Source organism: Gopherus evgoodei, unplaced genomic scaffold (genome assembly GCF_007399415.2).
Source record: "Gopherus evgoodei ecotype Sinaloan lineage unplaced genomic scaffold, rGopEvg1_v1.p scaffold_57_arrow_ctg1, whole genome shotgun sequence".
Classification (NCBI taxonomy): Eukaryota; Metazoa; Chordata; order Testudines; family Testudinidae; genus Gopherus; species Gopherus evgoodei.
Window position 1 is genome coordinate 451,240 of NW_022060078.1, and position 22,163 is coordinate 473,402.

Below are 22,163 nucleotides of genomic sequence, written 5' to 3' on the forward strand. Positions count from 1 at the left end.
CCCCACCTGCCAGCTCCAGGGCCTTTCCCCAGATGAGACAGCCCCAGGGGGACAGATGGGGTTCACGGCACTCATGGGGTCAGGTGTGTGTGTGCTTGTTCTCCATCTGCCCCACTTGAGAGGTGGCTGCATCTCAGCGCCGGGCAAGCCATCCCCGTGTAGTGTTGTGTGTGGCTGTTCCCAGCTGCCCTGGCCCAGAGGTGGCTGCATCTCAGCGCTGGGTGACCCCTCCCCATGCAGCTTTATGTGTGGCTGTTCCCAGCTGCCCTGGCCCAGAGGTGGCTGCATCTCAGCGCTGGGTGACCCCTCCCCATGCAGCGTTATGTGTGGCTGTTCCCAGCTGCCCTGGCCCAGAGGTGGCTGCATCTCAGCGCTGGGTGACCCCTCCCCATGCAGCGTTATGTGTGGCTGTTCCCAGCTGCCCTGGCCCAGAGGTGGCTGCATCTCAGCGCTGGGTGACCCATCCCCATGCAGCGTTATGTGTGGCTGTTCCCAGCTGCCCTGGCCCAGAGGTGGCTGCATCTCAGCGCTGGGTGACCCATCCCCATGCAGCGTTATGTGTGGCTGTTCCCAGCTGCCCTGCCCCACAAGTGGCTGCATTTCAAAGTCAGGCCATTGATGAATGCTGTGGGTTATCAAAAGACTGATCAAAGGCATTAGTTGAGGCTGAAGAATCTACTTTAATAGGAAAAGAAGCTGAAATCAACTGGAAAATCAACCCAGACTGCCGTGAGGAGAGGGCACCCTCTGCGCTCCCATGCTGCACCCACCTGAAAACCTCCCACCAGTTCTACCCCTCCCCATATTTGTGTGAAGGGGCTAGATTGTCCTCACTACCCTGACAGAGCAGAACCAGGGAGAGAACTCAGGAGTCCTGGCTCCAGCCCCCCCTCCTCTAACCCACTACACCCCACTCCCCTTCCAGAGTCAGAAGAGAACCCAGGAGTCCTGGCTCCCAGCCCCCCTGCTCTAAGCACTAGACCCCACTCCCCTCCCAGAATCCCAGTTCCCAGCCTTCTTCTCCCCCCATCCTCCTCCCACTCTAGCCCACTACCCCCATTTCCCCTGTTGCGATGGTCCAGGAAGCTGAGCAGTCGGATACTGGGTCTTGGATTCTGGGGGGTGATTGTGTTTGAAAAGCTCTGGGATAAGGTGACAAGCCGGGCCCCGGAGAACTCGGGGTGGGACAGAGCCCGATCCCGGGGCAGCTCTCACACGCCGCATCCTTCTACGTACTGCCACAGATCCTGGCCTTGGCAGTACGACTTCCAGGCCACCCTGGCGGAGGAGAGAAAAAGAATCAGTGGCCACCAAGCCGAGGTGCCTCACAAAACACGCCTGAGGGGTTACAGGCGCTGGCCTTGGGCAGGCAAGACCCCAGTTATTCTGCCACTGACTCTGGGCAGGTCACATTGCTGCTCTGTGCCTCGGTTTCCCCTCCTGTGAAATGGAGGTGCTTGCACCCCCATCTCCCCGGGGGCTGGACTGAAGGAAAATGGTTAAGCCAGATAAGGAGCTGAGAAATTAGCTCCTAGTCACACTGCCCATTATGGAGCAGGGCCCAGCCCGCAGACATCTAGTCAGGCTGCCAAAAATCAGGAGATTAGCAAAAACCCACACCAAAAAACCAAACAAAACAACTTGAGCTTTGCAGACAAACCACAAGAGTCACCAAAAAGTCATGCTAAGCAAAATAAATAAATAAACCCAAAACACCATCGTTATGCAGAAAAATCATGAAATGAGCAAAATAAACTGATACGGTTTGCAAAAAAAATTCATGAGATTAGCAAAGAAAATAAAAAAGGATAATGGAAAAACTGAGACTCACAAAAAAAGACGTGAGATTTTCAGAAAAATCATGAGATTAGCAAAAAAAAAGACAGCAAGGGAGTCACAGGAAAATCGCGAGATTAGCTACAAAAATAAACACTCATGAAATTAGCAGAAATTCTTGAGATCAGCAAAAATAAACACTCATAAGATCTGCAGAAAAATCATGAAGGTTTTAGGGGTTTTTTTCTTACAGTGCTTCATTTTCGGGTCCTTTTCTTTGTTTCCTGGCGTGTGCGAGTGTCTGTGCGTGTGTTGGGGGGTGTTTGAACCAGCTGTTTTCTCATGCCCATCTGGGACGGGGGAGGTGTCTCTGCCGAGACATGGCTGGGAATTGTTTGGGCTCCTTGCTCACGGGTGTCGGGCGGATCTGGGGTCTGAGCCTGTCAGGTCGCGCTCAGCTCACGTTTTCCAGATTTCCGGCACAATCACAAGGGCTGAAAACAGGCTTTCAAAAAAGCCGAGATTCTCTTCTACACAAGACTCCAGGATCTCCCCGTGTCCCCCCCTTGCGCCTCCCCAGGCAGCCCCCACTCACCAGGCGCTCATGCCGCTGGAGTCCTGGGCAATGATCTTCGCGCATTCAACGTCCACTGAAAGGTTGTTGCTCAGCAAGTCTGTGGGGGTGGGGGGAAGGAGGATGGGTGAGTTGGGGGGGGGATCAGAACAGGGGGGTTCTCTGTTCCCCCCCTTGATGCCTCCCACCCCAAACCCACTCACCCCATTTATCACACAGGTGACATTTCCACCCGTATAGATCTCAGACTAGCCAAAATGAAATACATGCACTGAGATGCAGCCACCTCTGGGGGAGCATCTGGGGAACAGCCGTGCATAATGCCACATGGAGTTGGCTGAGATGCAGCCACCTCTGGGGCAGGGAAGCTGGGGAACAGCCGCGCATAATGCCACATGGAGTTGGCTGAGATGCAGCCACCTCTGGGGCAGGGAAGCTGGGGAACAGCCGCGCATAATGCCACACGGGGTTCGCTGAGATGCAGCCACCTCTGAGGCGAGGAAGCTGGAGAACACATGACAAGGCTCCCTCCAAGAGAGAGGATCTCTCTCCCAGCCTCACCGCTGCAGGGAATTTGGCAGATGTTGGAGCTGTACTCATCCCCGTTCTGGCACCAGTAGCGGCTGTTGATCTGGAAGATGCCGAAGTCGGTGCTGCCATCCCAGCTGTTGTAGTGGGTAGCCTGGGTGTTGTAGCTGCTCTCGTGCGCGGCCATGCAGACCCCTGAGTCAGAGAGAGGGAGACCAGCTTGTTATGGTGGGGAAGGGTCAGCAGGTGGCACAGTGACACCCCCCGCGGGCGAGCTTGGAAGACGAGCTGCTTTTTGTCAGTATTTATAGAGGGCACAGAGCCAGTCTCGGGCTGGTGCCCTTTGAGCAAGGTGGGTCGCTCTGAAATCAGGGCACCTTGTGCCCAGCCGTGTGGGCTGGGATCTGACAGACGGCAGACGTGGCGACCGGCTCTGCTCCAAGACTGGGGCCCAGGATGGAAAGAACTCAGCTCGGAGGAACTCAGTTTTCATCGGTAAATGCCGGTAAACGTCGGTTTCACCGGAGACCCGCAAAGCGAGGCTGAAATATTTCCAGCCATGCTAACGAAAGCAAAGTCAGGACCATGCGGCCTGCTAAGGTAGGGTGACCAGATGTCCCAATTTTATAGGGACAATCCTGATTTTTGGGTCTTTTTCTTATATAGGCCCCTATTACCCCCCAACCCCCGTCTCAATTTTTCACACTTGCTGTCTGGTCACCCTGTGCAGTAAGTGTGAAAAATCAGGACGGAGTGGGGGGGAATAGGAGCCTGTATAAGGAAAAGCCCCAGATATCGGGACTGTCCCTGTAAAATTAGGACATCTGGTCACCCTACAGCCTGCGAACAGAGGAGCATTTTGACACGGGAGGGTGTCCGTTTGCAGTTTAACAGCTATGATGCTTTAAACTTGTCGACTGGCAGCGTCTACTGTTGTAAAATAATTCTCATGTGTCCCCCCCTCCTCGAACAGCCCTATGACTTCCTGTCACTCTGACAATTTCAATCAAGCCAAACGGAAACGCAATGGTGAAACCCCATCATGGGGACAATTGGGTGCGACAGTGAAAATTTAAATGGATATAAATCGGACCCCCAAAATGGGTCAAACGCGCCATTTCGAACAGCTGGGAAAACATCAGTGGACGAACAGCCAAAAAAACGCTTGAAACAATTTCGTGCAACTGTGAACATTGAAACGGCTAGAAATCGGAAAAAAAATGCAACCCCCCCCCCCAGTTCTGTGCAGCTGTGAATATCTAAGCGGAGGAACAATTCTTAACACACTGTTTTGCACAACTATCAACATTTAAATGGACAGAGCGAGAAAAAGCAGCAACGGGTCCTGCGGCACCTTATAGACTAACAGACATATTGGAGCATGAGCTTTCGGGGGTGAACACCCCTGCGTCGGATGCGTCTGCACCCCCGAAAGCTCATGCTCCTAAACCTCTGTTAGTCTATAAGGTGCCACAGGATTCCTTGCTGCTTTCACAGATCCAGACGAACACGGCTACCCCTCTGATACCGAGCAAGAAGAAAGGCTTAAAACCCAGAATTTCATGCAACTGGGAACATTTAAATGGATAAAAATGGGGGGGTGGGGGGAAGGTGCTTAAAACCCTTAATTTTGCACAACTGTGCAGATGTAAATGGGTTTTTAACAAATCAGGGGAAAGGGGTTTGAAGAGACCCAGTGCTCAGACCTGGCAAAGGTATAAAACCCCTAAATGCTGGTGTCTGCCAGGCCTAGTTTTGTTGGTTATCAAACGTCACCGGGTGACAATCAGTTTCCTGTCGCTAAATAATTATCCCTCCCCCGCCCCCCCAAGAACCCTCCCGCTGCGGAACTGGACAGAGATGCTGCAGCCCCCCGAGGAAGTGGGAGGAGGAGCCGGGGGTGAGGGGGGTCACTCACAGTTGGCCAGGCTGTAGCCCATGTAGCCGTCCAGGCCCAGCTGCTGCAGCGTCTGGGCCAGCTGGCAGCGGGTGTAGTACATGCCCAGGCCGCCCGGCACCAGGCAGCCCAGCAGGGTGAGCAGCACGAGAGCCTTCATCTCTGCAGGGCGAGGGGCAGCGGAGCTGGGCAGTGGGGACTGGGCACTGGCCGCCCCGGCTTTATCTAGCCCTGGGCGCTGCCCACGCCCCTGGCCAAGGTCACCCCCCCGCTCCCCCAGCGCCGAGAACAACAAGGGCATCTCGGGTATAGCCGGGAGCCAGGACTTCTGGGTTCTCTCCCCAGCTCTGGGAGGGTAGTGGGGTCTGGTGGTTAGAGCAGGGAGAGCTGGGAGCCAGGACTCCTGAGTTCTCTCCCAGCTCGGGGAGGGGGGACTGGTGGGTTAGAGCAGGGGGCTGGGAGCCAGAACTCCTGGGTTCTCGCCCCATCTCTGGGAGGAGAGTGGGGGCTGGTGGGTGAGAGCAGGGGGGCTGGGAGTCAGGACTCCTGGGTTCTCTTCCCAGGTCTGGGAGGGGAATGGGGGCTGGTGGGTTAGAGCAGGGGGGCTGGGAGTCAGGACTCCTGGGTTCTCTTCCCAGGTCTGGGAGGGGAATGGGGTCTGGTGGGTTAGAGGGGGGTGGCGGGAGCTAGGACTCCTGGGTTCTCTCCCAGCTCCAGGGGGGCTGGTGGGTTAGAGCAGGGGGGCTGGGAGTCAGGACTCCTGGGTTCTCTTCCCAGGTCTGGGAGGGGAATGGGGTCTTGTGGTTAGAACATACAAGGGAGCCAGGACTCCTGGGTTCTATCCAGAATATGCCACTTCCATTCTGGGACTCACAGGCTGGGTCCCCCGTGTGTCCTCCCAGAGCTGGACACATGCTCTGAGCCCGTTTCCCCAGAGGGGCTGCAGGGATGGATGAAAAAGGGGGTGAGGCTGCTGGGAAGGTGGCTCTGCTGCCTGCACAGAAGCAGCCATTGCTGGGGAGAAGCAGAGGGGGTCCTGCCCCCACCACAGCCCCCCGTCCCGGCAGGTGGGAGCGTTCCTGCCCATTCTCCAGTCAACGCAAACAAGCTCTTATCTCCTCCAGGTACCCCGAGCCCCGGCCCAGCTAATCAGAGTCTGGAGGCTGAGTGCCTGGTGCCATGTTTACAGGACACCCTGTGCCATCGCCGAGATTGGCACGCTGGGCTGGGGGGAACAGCATCAGGGGAGATCCACGCCCCGTGGCGCCAGGCACTGCACGGACCCACCCAAGGCCCCGGGGCAGAGCCCCAGAGCACACGGCAAAGGGGCTCGACGAGGGATCGAAGTGGGGCCTGGGATCAGGGCCGCAGGGAGAGAGATCAAAGAGCAGCCGGGGTCCCAAGGATCCTGCCACGCCACTGCTAATCCACTGCCAGGGCGTGACCCCTGCTCCCGTGCCGGACCCCCAAGAGATGACACCGTGCCAGGGGGAAGGGGCATGACTCCGGGACTAAGCCTCCAAACCCCAGTGCCTCTCCGGGAGCTCCTGCGACAAGGCCAAGCCAGGTCCAACTTCATCATCGGTGCCAGCATTGGGGAATGCGACAGAGCGGTGCTGGATGGGAGCGTGGACGCCAGCCCAGGGGCAAGACGGGGGCTGTATGCCCCTGTGTCCTGTTCGGGTGCAGGCCGGGAGCTCTGCTGCACCCCCCGGGGGTTAGGACAGCAGAGATCAGGCTGCTCCGGAGGGACGGGGACAGGCCCAGCTGAGTTGGTTCGATTCCAGGGAGCTGCCATCACTAAAAATCCAGGTGCAACATAGGCCCTGGACAGAGACAAGAGCCAGGGGAGACTTCAGCCTGGAGGGTGGGAGCTGGGGAGGTGTGGGTGGGTGGCCCCTATCCCGGGGCCAGATGGTAGCCAGCGCCCCCCAGAGGGGACTGGCCCCTGCCCCATTCCCTGCTCCCCAAGCCAGCCAGTCCCTGCCCGGTGGTCAGATGGGAGCCGGCGCCCCCCAGAGGGGACAGGCCCCACTCAGCTGTGTGCACGTTCTCCCCGGGCACTGCACCGGCTCTGCGCAGACAGCCGCCCATGCAGACCATCGGCTCGGTTCAATGGGGAAGAGGCCCGGGCAGCTGGACTGGCACTGCCAGAGCACCCCCTAACAGGGATACTCAGACACGCCAGCCCCATAACAACGGACCAGCTCAGTGACTCCCCCACAGCCAGACGGCCCCTCGGTGACCCCAATATGAACAAGTTACGTGCTGCCCCACTGCCGGGGTCAATCACCACCCTGTGCCTTGTACCTGTCGGGTCGCTCCAAACATCTCATCTGCCCCCAACCCCCAGAGCTTATCTTTCCGAGGGCACAGCAGGCGTCTGCACCGTAGCTTGGCAGCGGGTGGGTCCTGGCACGATCCCTCTGGGGCGTGTTTACACGAGCGGCCAGTGCCTGGCCCCTCGTAGAAGCGTTTGTGGTTTTGCAACCCCTGATCTCGCCAAGTTCATATCCCGGGCAGCGAATGCGCAGCAGGGCCTGACTGGAGGCCTCCCGCCAGCTCTTTCCGACCAGGCCTCATATTGCAGGATCCTCTGCTAACCCCCTGGCTCCGAACCCGCAGCCCCCGGCCTGGCAGAGGGGAGGGTTCCTGGCTGTTATCTCACTGGGCGCCACGAGCCCCGGCCCAGCTCAGAGGAGGCCGAACGGCTGGGGACACCCCGTGCCAGTGCAGAGGCCGGCCCGGCTCATGGGTGAAGGTGTTAAACAGAGCAGGGCCGAGACGCACCCCCGCTGCAAACCTGCCCGAAGATGCCGAGGCCCCGGCCCTGTTTGCAGGCCGAGCAGTTGGCCACTTTGGAATAAACTCAACGGTCGCCGCCTTCGTTTTCAGCCACTTGGGTTTTTTAATCACACTCAGCTGGAGGGACCGACGAGCCCTCGGGTCACAGCTGGCATAAAACGCACGGGGCCGGGGGGGGCCAGTGAATCAGGTGACCAGGCTGGCCCCGTGGGCAACCAAGGGGCTTTTTGTTTTCAAGTCATGGGCTCGTCTTTGGGACAGACGAGGGGCCGGGATCAAGCCCAGCTTGACGGGCCGAGCGTCCCCACGGGAAACCAGAGGCCGAGCACGGTCATGGCAGGGAAGAAGGGCCTGTCCCAAACCGAGACGCTGGGGTCAAGCGAGGCAGAAACTGGTCTTCAGAGCCCTGCCACAGGGGCTAAGGAACCAGCAGCTGCTGGGGGGCAAACTCCCATCGCCCCAGAGCCGAGGGGCAGATGGGAGACAGCGTGGGGGGCAGGTGAAGTGGGCTGGGGGTGATCGGATGGGGCACCCAACCTGCAGCCCGCCCAGGGTTTAAATAAAGCTGGGCTCCCCCAGCTCCCTCCCCACCCCGGGTTGAGTCCTGCTGCCCGGTTCAGATCCACCTCCCCCACCAGTACCCCCAGACCAAGAAGCCAAAGCCCCGGCCAGCTCCCTGAAACCCCAACTCTCAGCCACGCTGGATGGGAACTGACAGGAGTCCTGGCTCCCAGGCTCCCCCTGCTCTAACCACCAGCCCCCACTCCCCTCCCAGAGCTGGGGAGAGAACCCAGGAGTCCTGGCTCCCAGGCTCCCCCTGCTCTAACCACCAGCCCCCACTCCCCTCCCAGAGCCAGGGAGAGAACCCAGGAGTCCTGGTTCCCAGCCCCCCCTCCTCTAACCCACTGGACTCCACTCCCCTCCCAGAAACAGAAGAGAACCCAAAAGCCCCCCAACTCCATTTCCTACAGCATGGAGCCCCCCAGTATCCAGCCTTGACTGCCAGGGGAGAGTGCCCTCTGCCCACTCCCCAAAGCACGGTGTCCCCCAGTGTCCAGCCCTGACTGCCAGGGGAGAGCGCCCCTGCCCACTCCACCACAGCAGGGCACCCCCAAGCGCCGGAGGTTCTCACTACAGAACCGGGCCCCCCAGTGCCTCCTCCGAGGCAGCAGCCGTGGTGTTGAAGATCTTGGCCAGCAAGGAGCGGCGGGTCTGGGATTTTAACTGGATCTCCTGGGCCTTGGCCAGCTGCCCAGGGAGCTGGTGCCCGCCCGCGCCCGCCTTGCACTGCTGGATCTCCTCCTCCGTGAGGCGCTGGACGAAGCCCCAGCTCTTCTCCTCGGCAGGGGTGTGGGTGGGGGTGGCGGCGGCCCGGCGGGCGAAGCGCTGGCTGGTCTCCACGCTGTGCAGGTAGAAGTTGGTCTCGCGCTTGGCCTGAGAGATCTCGACCCGCAGGCGCTGCTGCCGGACCTGCTGCTCGTAGGCCAGGCGCTCGTTCAGCTGTGGCCATTTGAACCGGTGCAGGTACTGCGGGGACGGACGGACACGTCACTGCCTCTGACCGGCTGGACCCCGCTCCCCTCCCAGAGCCAGGGAGAGAACCCAGGAGTCCTGGCTCCCAGCCCCCGTGTTCTAACCAGACCCCGCTCCCCTCCCAGAGCCAGGGAGAGAACCTAGGAGTCCTGGCTCCCTGCCCCCTGTGCTCTAAGCACTACACCCCACTCCCATCCCCTAGCCAGGGAGAGAATCCAGGAGTCCTGGCTCCCAGCCCCCGTGTTCTAACCACAAGACCCCCGTCCCCTCCCACAGCCGGGGAGAGAACCCAGGAGTCCTGGCTCCCAGCCTGGCACCCCACCCCCACCCCCCAAGCGCCAGACCCTGCTCCCCTCCCAGAGCCGGCACCTTCATGTTCCACAGGTCGTAGCGGAAGCGGCTGCGCCGGCGGGTGCTCATGGGCGTGTGGTGCAGACTGGCGGCCACGAGCTTCGCTATGCGCTTGTCCCTGAACTCCACCCAGCCCTCCACGTAGTACGTGCCCCTGGCGCCAGCCTTCTTCTTCCGCTTCTGGATGAACCGCTCTGGGGGCACAGAGAGATCAGCCCCTGCCATACCCCCCGCAAGCCCCTTCCAGCCACGGCCTGCCCGGCGCGGGATGCAGCCACCTCTGGGGGGGGGGGGCAGTTGGGGAACAGCCGCACATAACGCCGCAATATATTTTCAGCCAGGAAGTGAAGGGGAACTCGATGTGCAACCGGAGCCACCGATTCCAGCTGAAGACGGGATTTTGCCAGGACTCCTGGGTTCGCGCTCCAAATACTGGGTGAAAACCAGCAAGGGAGATTTTGTGACTGCAAAAGGTCAGGGCACGTCTGTGTGACCGATGTCCCCCTCTGCCCCTTCAAGTGCCGGCCCTGCCTGCCAGGGGAGAGCACCCCCTGCCCAGCCCCAACCCTGCTCCCTACAGCACAGCACCCTCCAGAGCCCAGCCCCCTTCCCAGCCCCCCACCCACACTCCATGGACTCACCCTCAGGCTGCAGGAAGATGCGCCCGACCTCCCCATAGACGCTGAGCAGGTTTCGGGCATGCCGGGGCCGGAAGCCAGGCGGGATGTACCCTAGGTAGATGATGCCCGGCACAATCTTCTTACCCTGGGGGGGGTTAGGGGCACCAGATGGGGGGCTCCCGTCCTCGCCTGCCTCCTGCCCGGTCCCCAGGAGGCTTCCATCCTCGCCTGCCGCCTGCCCGGTCCCCGGGAAGCTTCCATCTTCACCTGCAGCCTGCCCGGGACTCAGGGGGCTTCCATCCTCGCCTGCCTCCTGCCTGGTCCCCGGGAGGCTTCCATCTTCACCTGCAGCCTGCCCGGGACTCAGGGGCCTTCCATCCTCGCCTGCCTCCTGCCTGGTCCCCGGGAGGCTTCCATCTTCACCTGCAGCCTGCCCGGGACTCAGGGGGCTTCCATCCTCGCCTGCCGCCTGCCCAGCCCCCAGGGGGCTTCCATCCTCACCTGCCGCCTGTGGCTCCTCCAGCATCCTGGGCACTGCCCCCTGCCAACAGGGAGGGGTTAGAGCCAGCCTCAGGCCACCCCTGACCTCCATGCCGCCCCCCATTGCCCAGCTCCACAGCCCCAATCGCTCTATGCTCCATCCCCATATCTCCCACAGCCCTTCACCCCATTCCCCACCCCGCAGCCCCGTAAAGCCCACCCCTACATGTCCCTGTCTCCACATCTCACCTCTCCTCCACCCCATTCCCCATCCCTACAGCCCCCCGTATTTCCCACCCTCCAGATCTCCTGTCCCCCCCATGGCCCAGCCTACAGACCCTCCCGATCCCATGGGCTCTGCTGTCCTCCCCCTAGCCCACATGCTCCTGCACCCCCAGCTCTGCCCCATCCATTCCCCCTTCCTCCTCACCCATCCTCTCTCCTGCATCCCCCAGCCCCCCACCTCTAGGTCCCACACGTCCCCCCCACACCTGATCTCATGCCCCCCAGACGTCCCCCTCCGCCCTACACATCTCTGCCTCCCCCAGTCCCCCATCTCCCACGAGACCCCACCCCCTGCCGCCCTTCCCCCAACCTCCCTCCCCCTCCGCCAGTCCCCTCCTCCCACCTTCCTCGAGCCACCCAACCCCACGTGCTCCTGCAGCCCCACGCCCCGCCCCGCCCCGCCCCCCACTGGCCGCATCTCACTCGCTCGCTCCCCGCTGGCCTCACTTTACGGCCCGCGAGCCCTGCGGAGAGCGACCGACCCGGAAACCAATGGCAGAGGGGGCGTGGTCAGAACGGTCAAGAGGAAATGGGGCGGAGCCAGGGCGGGGAAAGGGGCGGGGTGAGAACGCCCAGGAAGACGCGGGGGCGGAGCCGGGGCGGGGTTAGAACGTCCAGAAGGAAGCGCGGCCCGAGGAGGGGCGGGGTTAGAACGTCCAGGAGGCGGCGGGGGCGGAGTTAGAACGCCCAGGGGAAGGGGCGGGGCCAGGGCTGTGAGGGGCGTGGCTGGAGGGAAGGAAGTTGGGGGGGCCGAAGGAAGACAAGGGGCTGGGGAAGGAAGAACTGAAGGGGTCGGGCCAGGATAATGTGAACGCAGCTCTCCCTGACCTCTGGCCGCTCCCTGCCTCAGTTTCCCCATCTGCCCAAGGCAAGGGGAGGGGGGAAGCAGTCACAGTCTCACCCTGCCTCCCAGGACAGTGGGAGGATACAGACTGTGAGGGACTCAGCCATGGGGCATGGACCCAGAGCCTAGAGGGCTTTTAAGCAGGTCCTGATCCAGCGGCTGGCCATGGCAGCTGGACGGGCAGGGAGCGGAAATGGGGATGCGGCGGGTCACAGGGAGGGGGTGAATCAGGGGATGGGAGGGTTCGCCCTCTAATGAGACCAAAGTACGTCGGCCCTCGTGGGACGCAGCGGCTGGAGAAAAGGCAAGACCAAATGTGCGTGGCAGGAACTGAGGAGGTGACAGCAGGCGCCCCCCCAATTCCCTGCTGACCTGATCTGGGGGAGACGGTCCCTGCCCCAGCTGAGATCCGTGCTGCCCAGACACACAGACAGAGACAGTCCCTGTCCCAGCGCAGATCAGGGCCCTGTTGCGCCAGGTACTGCCCAGACACACAGCGAGAGACAGATCCTGCCCCAGCTGGGATCAGGTCCCCGTTGCATCGGGCACTGCCCAGACACACAGCGAGAGACAGACCCTGCCCCGGCTGGGATCAGGGCCCCGTTGTGCTGAGCGCTGCCCAGACACACAACAAGAGACAGGCCCTGCCCCAGCTGAGATCAGGTCCCCGTTGCGCCGGGCACTGCCCAGACACACAGCGAGAGACAGACCCTGCCCCAGCTGGGATCAGGGCCCCGTTGTGCTGAGCGCTGCCCAGACACACAACGAGAGACAGGCCCTGCTCCAGCTTGGATGAGGGCCCCATTGTGCCTGGCACTGCCCAGACACACAGCGAGAGACAGGCCCTGCTCCAGCTGAGATCAGGGCCCCATTGTACCGGGCACTGCCCAGACACACAGCGAGAGACAGGCCCTGCCCCAGCTGAGATCAGGGCCCCATTGTGCCGGGCACTGCCCAGACACACAGCGAGAGACAGGCCCTGCCCCAGCTGAGATCAGGGCCCCATTGTGCCGGGCACTGCCCAGACACACAGCGAGAGACAGGCCCTGCCCCAGCTCAGATCAGGGCCTCGTTGCGCCGGGCGCTGCCCAGACACACAGCGAGAGACAGGCCCTGCCCCAGCTGAGATCAGGGCCCCATTGTGCCGGGCGCTGCCCAGACACACAGCAAGAGACAGACCCTGCCCCAGCTCAGATCAGGGCCTCGTTGCACCGGGCGCTGCCCAGACACACAGCGAGAGACAGGCCCTGCCCCAGCTCAGATCAGGGCCCCATTGTGCCGGGCACTGCCCAGACACACAGCGAGAGACAGGCCCTGCCCCAGCTGAGATCAGGGCCCCATTGTGCCGGGCACTGCCCAGACACACAGCGAGAGACAGACCCTGCCCCAGCTCAGATCAGGGCCTCGTTGCGCCGGGCGCTGCCCAGACACACAGCGAGAGACAGGCCCTGCCCCAGCTGAGATCAGGGCCCCATTGTGCTGGGCACTGCCCAGACACACAGCGAGAGACAGGCCCTGACTCAGCTGAGATCAGGGCCCCATTGTGCCGGGCACTGCCCAGACACACAGCGAGAGACAGGCCCTGCCCCAGCTGAGATCAGGGCCCCATTGTGCCGGGCACTGCCCAGACACACAGCGAGAGACAGGCCCTGCCCCAGCTGAGATCAGGGCCCCATTGTGCCGGGCACTGCCCAGACACACAGCAAGAGACAGGCCCTGACCCAGCTGAGATCAGGGCCCCATTGTGCCGGGCACTGCCCAGACACACAGCGAGAGACAGGCCCTGCCCCAGCTGAGATCAGGGCCCCATCGTGCTGGGCGCTGCCCAGACACACAGCGAGAGACAGGCTCTCCCCTAGTCCTCCCATGGTGATTGGCATTAATTACATCACTCTCCATTCGTTCTTTATTAACCGTGTCCTGCGCCAGCCATTCCATTATCTTGCCCCATGTCCAGAGAACAGGCCTGTAATTACCCAGGTCGTCCCATTCACCCTTTTAAACACTGGCCAAACATTAGCTGTCTCTGAGCCTTCCGCCGGGGCTCTGGGCTCCAAGATGTGTTGAAAATCAAGCCCCTCCTTCTCCCACGCCTGTACAGCCCAGTCAACATCTGCCCCATCCACCCCACGGCCAGACGCCAGGACTCTCTGCCCACCTTTTCCAAAGGACCTGGAGAGGATGCCGAGAAGAGTCCCAGAAACGGCCCCACGGCTGGAGAAGACGCCTGGGTGGGGGAGATTGAAGGAGCATGGGCTGTTTCCTTTGGGAGATCCGTCGCAAGGTGGGTAGATAGCGGCATCTAAGCACCTTCACGGGGGTGGGGAGGGGGAATCCTTGGTGCCAACTGGTATTTAATCTAGAGGAGAAAGTCAGAGCGAGATTCAATGCCTGGGAGATAAAGCTGGACAAAGTCAGTTGCAAACAAGGTGTTAAGAACCTAGAACGGCGTGGTGAGTCACATCATCATCCGTCTAGCCCTGCTTCCTGTCCCCAACGCCAGAGCTTCAAGGGGAGCGCACAGAACAGGGCAATTCTGGAGAGATCCCCCCTCATCTTCCATGCCTGGCTTTTGCCCGCCAGAGATTTACCGTCATACGGAGCCTGGGGTGGCTTCCTTGAGTATCTTGGCTGACAGCTATGGATGGATTTATCCTACAGGAACTTCTCCAGTTCCTTTTTGAACCCCACTATCCTTCTGGCCATCGCAACATCCCCCAGCAGTGAGTTCCTGTGATGTTATGAGTGTAATATAATATCTCATTGAAAGATGACAGGGCCAGAAAGAGTTAATTAACTCACCTCATCGACTGACCTGACTCATGGGTGAATCTTAAGGACTGGTTAGGAAGATCTGTAAATGAATAGAGCTTTGAAATGCAAGTCTGCATTGTTAGAGGTGGAAGGGGAGGTGTTTGCTCAGGTCTTGTGGTGTAAGCAAACAAGTCTTGTCTATGGCTATAGTTTTAATTCAAAGATCAAAAAAAGGAATATTAACATTTATGATGATACTTGAGGGAAATAGTATTATTGTCTCTGTGTCTCTTTGAAGGTTGTGGTAACCTGTATCTGAACTGTTTAATGGATAAATTACTCTGTGCTAATTGCCAGGATGTTTGGGAGAAGGAGTTAAGCCTATTGTTTTCTCAGGGCAAAAGGCTGCTGGAAATGTATAAGCAGCCTGGGACACGATCCTTCTTCATCTCAGATCTGCTTTGGGTTTCAAGAGGGGGAAACCTTAAGCCACAAGGATTGAGATCCCCAGTCACTGACTGGAGCCACCCTGAATATGGACATTGGACTATAACCTATGGACTATTTCTAAAAGGACTTTTGGCAACTACAAGCTCACCTCGGCTATGTATCTGAATCTCAAGAATTGAAATCAAGTCTGTCTGTATATTGATCTTTTAATCAACACTCTCTCTCTCTTTTCTCTTTTAATAAATTTTAGCTTAGTTAGTAAGAATTGACTATAAGCATGTATGTTGGGTAAGATCTAAGTTATAATTGGACCTGGGTATGTGGCTGATCCTTTGGGATTGGAAGAACCTTTTCTTTTATATGATGAGATAAGATTTTCAGGAATCATCATCATATCTGACAGATGTGTCTGGACGGAGGCCTGATGCTGGGTACTTTAAGGGAACTGGGTTGTTTGGACTTCTAAGTAACCAGTGAGGTCCTATAGAAGCTGTTTTGTGCTGGTTGGTAAATCTAAGTAGTGGAATAACCACCAGCGTTTGGTGTTTGTCTGCCCCGTTTTGTTTGCAGTTCACCCTGATTGAGTGACCTCAGCTGGCTCCCACGGGCAGCGCCATCACAGTTCCACAGGTGAATTGTACAGTGTGTGAAAAATTCTCTATTCGCTTTTTCCACACCCATCAACTCCTCTCCCGTATCCCCCCAACCCCCCTCCCCCGAGTCATCGCTTTCCAAAGCTAAACAGCCCTGAGCTTTTTAGTCTCTCCTTGTTTGGACGCCAGCCCCTCCGTCATCTTTGCTGCCCTTCTCTGAGCCTTTTCCGCCTCCGCTGGGCCCATTCTGAGACGGGGCGACCAGAACTGGACCCAGTCCCCAAGATGTGGGTGGCCCATGGATTCATATAGCGACATTATATTTTCTGTCGTATTTCCGATCCCTTTCCCGCTGGTTCTTTTTTGACCGCTGCCGCACGTAGGGCTGGCGTTCTCGAAGGATCAGTCCATAGGGAGGCCACGATCATGTTCACGAGTGGCGGCAGCTGCTAATTTTGACCCCTTCGAATTATTTTGATGTTGCTCTTCTGAACCTTGAGTTTCATCCGCCGTCGTGTGGCCTGCTTTGATCCCCTTGTAGCTCTCCGCAGTCAGCATTGGGCCTAACGCTAATAATCTCGGCGGTTGGCCCCGGGCCTGGGGATGGGAACAAACTTCCTGGGGAAGTGGTGGATTTCCCATCTTCTGGCTGACCCAGGCTGGGAGAGCAGCGCCGAGCTAGTCCAAGAGAGGCGAGAGGTTCGGGGCCGGCTGGGAGGAGGTTCCCGGACTGGGGGGGTCCCCAAGCTCGTGGGACCCCGTTGGAGGAGGTGGACCAGCGCCGGGGGTCCCGAAAGGATGGCACTTGCCACCCATCCCCAGACGGAGCACAGAGCAGCAGTTTGCAGCTTTTACCAGTAGATGGTGCCCTGGCACCGCTGGGATCAGCCATCCTTCCCAGGCCCAGGGCAGGGTCTGGCCAAGGACCTGGCTACATGAACCAGAACTGAGGGGGGGTGTATCCCAGCTCCAGATATCAGGCCGGGAGCCAGGACTCCGGGGTTCTCTCCCCAGCTCTGGGAGGGGAGTGGGGGCTGATGGGTTAGAGTGGGGGGTGGGGGGAGCTGGGAGCCACGACTCCAAGGCTCTATCTGGGAGGGGAGTGGGGTCTGGTGGTTAGGGTGGGGGGCTGGGAGCCAGGACTCCTGGGTTCTCTCCCTGGCTCTGGGAGGGGAGTGATATCTGGTGGTTAGAGTAGGGGGCTGGGAGTCAGGACTCCTGGGCTCTCTCCCAGCTCTGGGAGGGCAGTGGAGACTAGTGGGTGGAGCAGGGGGGCTGGGACTCATGATTTTTGGGTTGATTGCCTCCCTGCCTGCCCTCAGCGAGGGCAGCAGGGCTGGAGAGGAGGCCAGCTAGCTCAGGCTGGGGACGAGCAATGGGATTACGCTGAGTGAGATTTCTCCTTCAGCCTGCATGGGGCTATAATCCCCTGGCCATCCTGGTGGGAGATGGAGGAGCTTATCCGGGTGGGGGTGTGCGGCCCCCCCGGAGGACTGGGTTGGGCTGGCCTAAAAGCCATCGTGGGGGGTCAGCGGGCAGATAGCCAAGTGAAGGACAAGACTGAACCGGCCGGGGGTCCCCTGAGGCTGGGAATGAGATGGATGATGGGCTGGGTGAGCGAGGCCAGGCCTCCGTGGTCCATCCACTCCTATGCCCCGATGGGCCCATGAACCATGGTCTGCCCCCTGCCTGCAGCCCTGGATCAGACCTGGGGGCCCGGCAAGCCCGGTTCCCCTCCCCCGGGCCCTGGACTGGACTCAGGGGCCTATGCAGCCTGGTACCAGAGAGCGAGAGGGGGGTGTATGGAGACAGAGCAAAAGAAGGAGGGTTGTGTATGGGATGGATAGATAGAGGGGGTGGATGGGGATAGATAGATAGATAGAGGGGGTGGCTGCAGATAGCTAGGTAGGCAGGCAGGCAGGGCTGCGTGGGGATGGATAGGGAGAGAGAGAGAGAGAGAGAGAGAGAGAGAGAGGGGATAGATGGGGGGGATGGATAGCTAGATAGGCAGGCAGGCAGGCCGGGCCGCGTGGGGCCGGATGGGGATAAATAGAAGGAGTGTAATGGGATAGATGGGGGGATGGATAGCTAGATAGGCAGGCAGGCCGGGCTGCGTGGGGCTGGATGGGGATAGATAGATAGAGGGAGTGTGTGGGGATAGATGGGGGGATGGATAGTTAGATAGGCAGGCCGGCAGGCTGGGCTGCGTGGGGCTGGATGGGGATAGATAGAAGGAGTGTTTGGGGATAGATGGGGGGATGGATAGCTAGATAGGCAGGCAGGCAGGCCGGGCCGCGTGGGGCTGGATGGGGATAGATAAATAGAAGGAGTGTAATGGGATAGATGGGGGGGATGGATAGCTAGATAGGCAGGCAGGCTGGGCTGCGTGGGGCTGGATGGGGATAGATAGATAGAAGGAGTGTTTGGGGATAGATGGGGGGATGGATAGCTAGATAGGCAGGCAGGCAGGCCGGGCCGCGTGGGGCTGGATGGGGATAGATAAATAGAAGGAGTGTAATGGGATAGATGGGGGGATGGTTAGCTAGATAGGCAGGCAAGTTGGGCTGCGTGGGGCTGGATGGGGAGATGGAGCCCGGAGCGGTGCGTATGACAACCCACAGCCAGCAGAGCAGCGAGCCGGAGGGCAGATATAAATGTCTCGGGGGTTTAGCAGCCAATCCTGTTTAATAAGGACTAATGGCTGCTGGAATTAGGCCCGTGATTAGAATGGGGGGGATCATTTCCCTTCTACTGTTGCTCCTAATCCCCATCTCTCTCCCCTAATCCAGACCCCCCCGGGAGGCACAGCCGGGCAGCTGTCTCCTTCCCCTGCTAATACAGCCAAATCCCTGCCAGAGGCCGGCCTGTGCCCAAAGCCAGGCCCCACCAGTGGCTGCAGAGCACTCGGCCTTTTATTGTAATTAAGAGGGATGATTTAATTGCAAAACAGAGGGGAGAGGCAATGGGGGGAGGGGCAGGGGGCTAGAGGGATGCACAGGGGTGAGGTTAGCATCAGGGAAATTGGAGCGTTGGGTAAATCAATGGGGCCGATTCCCAGCTGGGGTCAATGGGCCGTAGCTCCATTGGGGTCAATGGGGCAGATCCCAGCTGGGGTCAATGGGCCGTAGCTCCATTGGAGTCAATGGGGCAGATCCCAGCTGGGGTCCATGGGCCGTAGCTCCATTGGGGTCAATGGGGCAGATCCCAGCTGGGGTCAATGGGCTGTAGCTCCATTGGAGTCAATGGGGCAGATCCCAGCTGGGGTCAATGGGCCATAGCTCCATTGGAGTCAATGGGGCAGAGCCCAGCTGGGGTCAATGGGTCGCAGCTCCATTGGAGCCAACGGGGCAGATCCCAGCTGGGGTCAATGGGCCGTAGCTCCATTGGGGTCAATGGGGCAGATCCCAGCTGGGGTCCATGGGCCGTAGCTCCATTGGGGTCAATGGGGCAGATCCCAGCTGGGGTCAATGGGCCGTAGCTCCATTGGGGTCAATGGGACAGATCCCAGCTTGGGTCCATGGGCCGTAGCTCCATTGGGATCAATGGGGCAGATCCCAGCTGGGGTCCATGGGCCGTAGCTCCATTGGAGTCAATGGGGCAGATCCCAGCTGGGGTCCATGGGCCGTAGTGCCATTGGGGTCAATGGGGCAGATCCCAGCTGGGGTCAATGGGCCGTAGCTCCATTGGGATCAATGGGGCAGATCCCAGCTAGGGTCAATGGGCCGTAGCTCTATTGGAGTCAATGGGGCAGATCCCAGCTGGGGTCTATGGGCCGTAGCTCCACTGGAGTCAATGGGGCAGATCCCAGCTGGGGTCAATGGGCCGTAGCTCCATTGGAGTCAATGGGGCAGATCCCAGCTGGGGTCAATGGGCCGTAGCTCCACTGGAGTCAATGGGGCAGATCCCAGCTGGGGTCAATGGGCCGTAGCTCCACTGGAGTCAATGGGGCAGATCCCAGCTGGGGTCAATGGGCCGTAGCTCCATTGGGGTCAATGGGGCAGATCCCAGTTGGGATCAATGGGCCGTAGCTCCATTGGAGTCAATGGGACAGATCCCAGCTGGGGTCAATGGGCTGTAGCTCCATTGGGGTCAATGGGGCAGATCCCAGCTGGGGTCAATGGGCCGTAGCTCCATTGGGATCAATGGGCCGTAGCTCCATTGGAGTCAATGGGACAGATCCCAGCTGGGGTCAATGGGCCGTAGCTCCACTGGAGTCAATGGGGCAGATCCCAGCTGGGGTCCATGGGCCGTAGCTCCATTGGGGTCAATGGGGCAGATCCCAGCTGGGGTCCATGGGCCGTAGCTCCATTGGGGTCAATGGGGCAGACCCCAGCTGGGGTCAATGGGGCTCCATTGGGGTCAATGGGACAGATCCCAGCTTGGGTCCATGGGGCGTAGCTCCATTGGGGTCAATGGGGCAGATCCCAGCTGGGGTCAATGGGCCGTAGCTCCATTGGGGTCAATGGGGCAGATCCCAGCTGGGGTCAATGGGCCGTAGCTCCATTGGGGTCAATGGGCCGTAGCTCCATTGGAGTCAATGGGGCAGATCCCAGCTGGGGTCAATGGGTCGCAGCTCCATTGGAGCCAACGGGGCAGATCCCAGCTGGGGTCAATGGGCCGTAGCTCCATTGGAGTCAATGGGGCAGAGCCCAGCTGGGGTCCGTGGGCCGTAGCTCCATTGGGGTCAATGGGGCAGATCCCAGCTGGGGTCAATGGGCCGTAGCTCCATTGGGGTCAATGGGACAGATCCCAGCTTGGGTCCATGGGCCGTAGCTCCATTGGGGTCAATGGGCTGTAGCTCCACTGGAGTCAATGGGGCAGATCCCAGCTGGGGTCAATGGGCCGTAGCTCCATTAGGGTCAATGGGGCAGATCCCAGCTGGGGTCAATGGGCCGTAGCTCCATTGGGGTCAATGGGCCGTAGCTCCATTGGAGTCAATGGGACAGATCCCAGCTGGGGTCAATGGGCCGTAGCTCCATTGGGGTCAATGGGGCAGATCCCAGCTGGGGTCAATGGGCCGTAGCTCCATTGGAGTCAATGGGACAGATCTATCTATTCCCCTACACGCACCTCTACCTAGAACAGGGTTAAAAAAAACCCTTGATAAGCTCCTGGAAGATCGGTCCAGCAGTGGCTACTAGCCAGACTGGGCAGGGCTGGTGTCTCTGGCCTGTTTGCCAGACGCTGGGAATGGGCGACAGGGGATGGGTCATTTGACGATTCCCTGTTCTGTTCATTCCCTCTGGGGCGCCCGGCACAGGCCACTGTTGGAAGACAGGGCCCTGGGCTAGACGGCCCCTTGATCTGAGCCAGTCTGGCCGTTGTTATGCTCAGCGATTGATAGAGGGATTGTGCGGACAGAGGGAGCCAGGGCAGTGGATGGGGATAGATAGATAGATGCTCGGGGGCGGGGGGGATGCAGCAGGACGGTTCAATGGATTCCCCGGATTAGGGGCTGGGGCTGGCAGCGGCCCCCGGGCGGATGAGCGGTGGCTCTCCCTGCTTTAAGTGATGAATTAATGCAATTGCTTTTTTTCGCTCTGAGTGCCCGACCCGAACAGCTGGTGTTTGTGAAGTGATGTGCGGCGGGCGGGAGCCACCACCATTCATCAGGCCCCCAGGCCCGGCCAGTCCAATATCCCGCCCCCGATCCCGGTAGCCCCCCCGCTCCTGCCCCAGCCCAGTGGCTCGGAAATGGAGCGAGCTGAGTCCTCTAGCAAAGTGGTTTCTCTCTTTCTCTCCGTCTATGGAAGGAGCCTCCCAGGTTCCCCCTCCCAGCCCAGAACAGCCCCCAGGGCCAGGAGCACCGAGCGGCACAGACTGGATCAGAGCCAGCCCCCGCCTCCTTCCTCGGCTGCCCTGCAAACACTCCCCCACCCCGTGGAGCTGGGGGGTCCCGGCTCCTCTCCTGGCCCGTCAGAGCAAAGATCTGCAATCCCAGGAGGCCCCTGGGATGTTTTATCTCCAGTGTTGGGGAGAGAACCCAGGAGTCCTAGCTCCCAGCCCCCCCGCTCTAACCACTAGACCCCACTCCCCTCCCAGAGCTGGGGAGAGAACCCAAGAGTCCTGGCTCCCAGCCCCCCCCCGCTCTAACCACTAGGCCCCACTCCCCTCCCAGAGCCGGGGAGAGAACCCAGGAGTCCTGGCTCCCAGCCCCCCCGCTCTAACCACCAGCCCCCACTCCCCTCCCAGAGCTGGGGAGAGAACCCAAGAGTCCTGGCTCCCAGCCAGCCCCCCCTCTAACCACTAGACCCCACTCCCCTCCCAGAGCTGGGGAGAGAACCCAGGAGTCCTGGCTCCCAGCCCCCACTCCTCTCCCAGAGCTGGGGAGAGAACTCAAGAGTCCTGGCTCCCAGCCCCCCCCCGCTCTAACCACTAGACCCCATTCCCCTCCCAGAGCTGGGGAGAGAACCCAAGAGTCCTGGCTCCCAGCCCCCCCCCGCTCTAACCACTAGACCCCACTCCCCTCCCAGAGCTGGGGAGAGAACCCAAGAGTCCTGGCTCCCAGCCCCCCCCCCGCTCTAACCACTAGACCCCACTCCCCTCCCAGAGCTGGGGAGAGAACCCAAGAGTCCTGGCTCCCAGCCCCCCCCCGCTCTAACCACTAGACCCCACTCCCCTCCCAGAGCTGGGGAGAGAACCCAAGAGTCCTGGCTCCCAGCCCCCCCGCTCT

The 22,163-nt window shown here is 60.1% G+C and overlaps 2 protein-coding genes across 11 annotated transcripts; both read right to left on the reverse strand.

Annotated features, from left to right (window-relative positions):
- Positions 1-1,060: 1,060 nt before the first annotated feature.
- Positions 1,061-5,044, reverse strand: LOC115643372 (lysozyme C-like). Its single transcript, XM_030547340.1, has 4 exons — positions 4,797-5,044; positions 2,912-3,073; positions 2,372-2,450; positions 1,061-1,278 (listed from the first exon to the last, which is right to left on the reverse strand). Exons 1-4 carry the CDS (start codon positions 4,933-4,935, stop codon positions 1,212-1,214), a joined length of 447 nt encoding a protein of 148 aa, XP_030403200.1. The 5' UTR covers positions 4,936-5,044; the 3' UTR covers positions 1,061-1,211.
- A 3,397-nt stretch (positions 5,045-8,441) lies between these two features.
- ABT1 (activator of basal transcription 1) lies at positions 8,442-11,375 on the reverse strand. 10 transcript variants are annotated; one of them, XM_030547289.1, is made up of 5 exons: positions 11,193-11,282; positions 10,508-10,625; positions 10,106-10,351; positions 9,483-9,658; positions 8,442-9,107 (listed from the first exon to the last, which is right to left on the reverse strand). In XM_030547289.1, the coding sequence occupies exons 1-5, from the start codon at positions 11,265-11,267 to the stop codon at positions 8,712-8,714; spliced, it is 1,011 nt and encodes a 336-aa protein (XP_030403149.1). In that variant the 5' UTR covers positions 11,268-11,282; the 3' UTR covers positions 8,442-8,711. The 10 variants fall into 10 exon arrangements, with proteins under 10 accessions (XP_030403149.1, XP_030403140.1, XP_030403141.1 ...); XM_030547280.1 differs by having other exon boundaries at positions 8,443-9,107; positions 10,106-10,546; positions 10,586-10,625; XM_030547281.1 differs by having other exon boundaries at positions 8,443-9,107; positions 10,106-10,429.
- Positions 11,376-22,163: the final 10,788 nt, after the last annotated feature.

Bases quoted from the DNA above. Each gene is read 5' to 3' on its own strand.
- LOC115643372 (XM_030547340.1), bottom strand. From the start codon at position 4,935: ATGAAGGCTCTCGTGCTGCTCACCCTGCTGGGCTGCCTGGTGCCGGGC. The intron at 3,074-4,796 runs GTGAGTGACCCC...TCTCTGACTCAG, and splicing joins GGGCTACAGCCTGGCCAACT to GGGTCTGCATGGCCGCGCAC. The intron at 1,279-2,371 runs GTGAGTGGGGGC...CTCCTCCGCCAG, and splicing joins TCCAGCGGCATGAGCGCCTG to GGTGGCCTGGAAGTCGTACT.
- ABT1 (XM_030547279.1), bottom strand. From the start codon at position 11,267: ATGCGGCCAGTGGGGGGCGGGGCGGGGCGGGGCGTGGGGCTGCAGGAG. The intron at 9,659-10,105 runs GTGAGTCCATGG...CTGTGCCCCCAG, and splicing joins CATCTTCCTGCAGCCTGAGG to AGCGGTTCATCCAGAAGCGG. The intron at 9,108-9,482 runs GTGCCGGCTCTG...CCGTCCCCGCAG, and splicing joins ACGACCTGTGGAACATGAAG to TACCTGCACCGGTTCAAATG.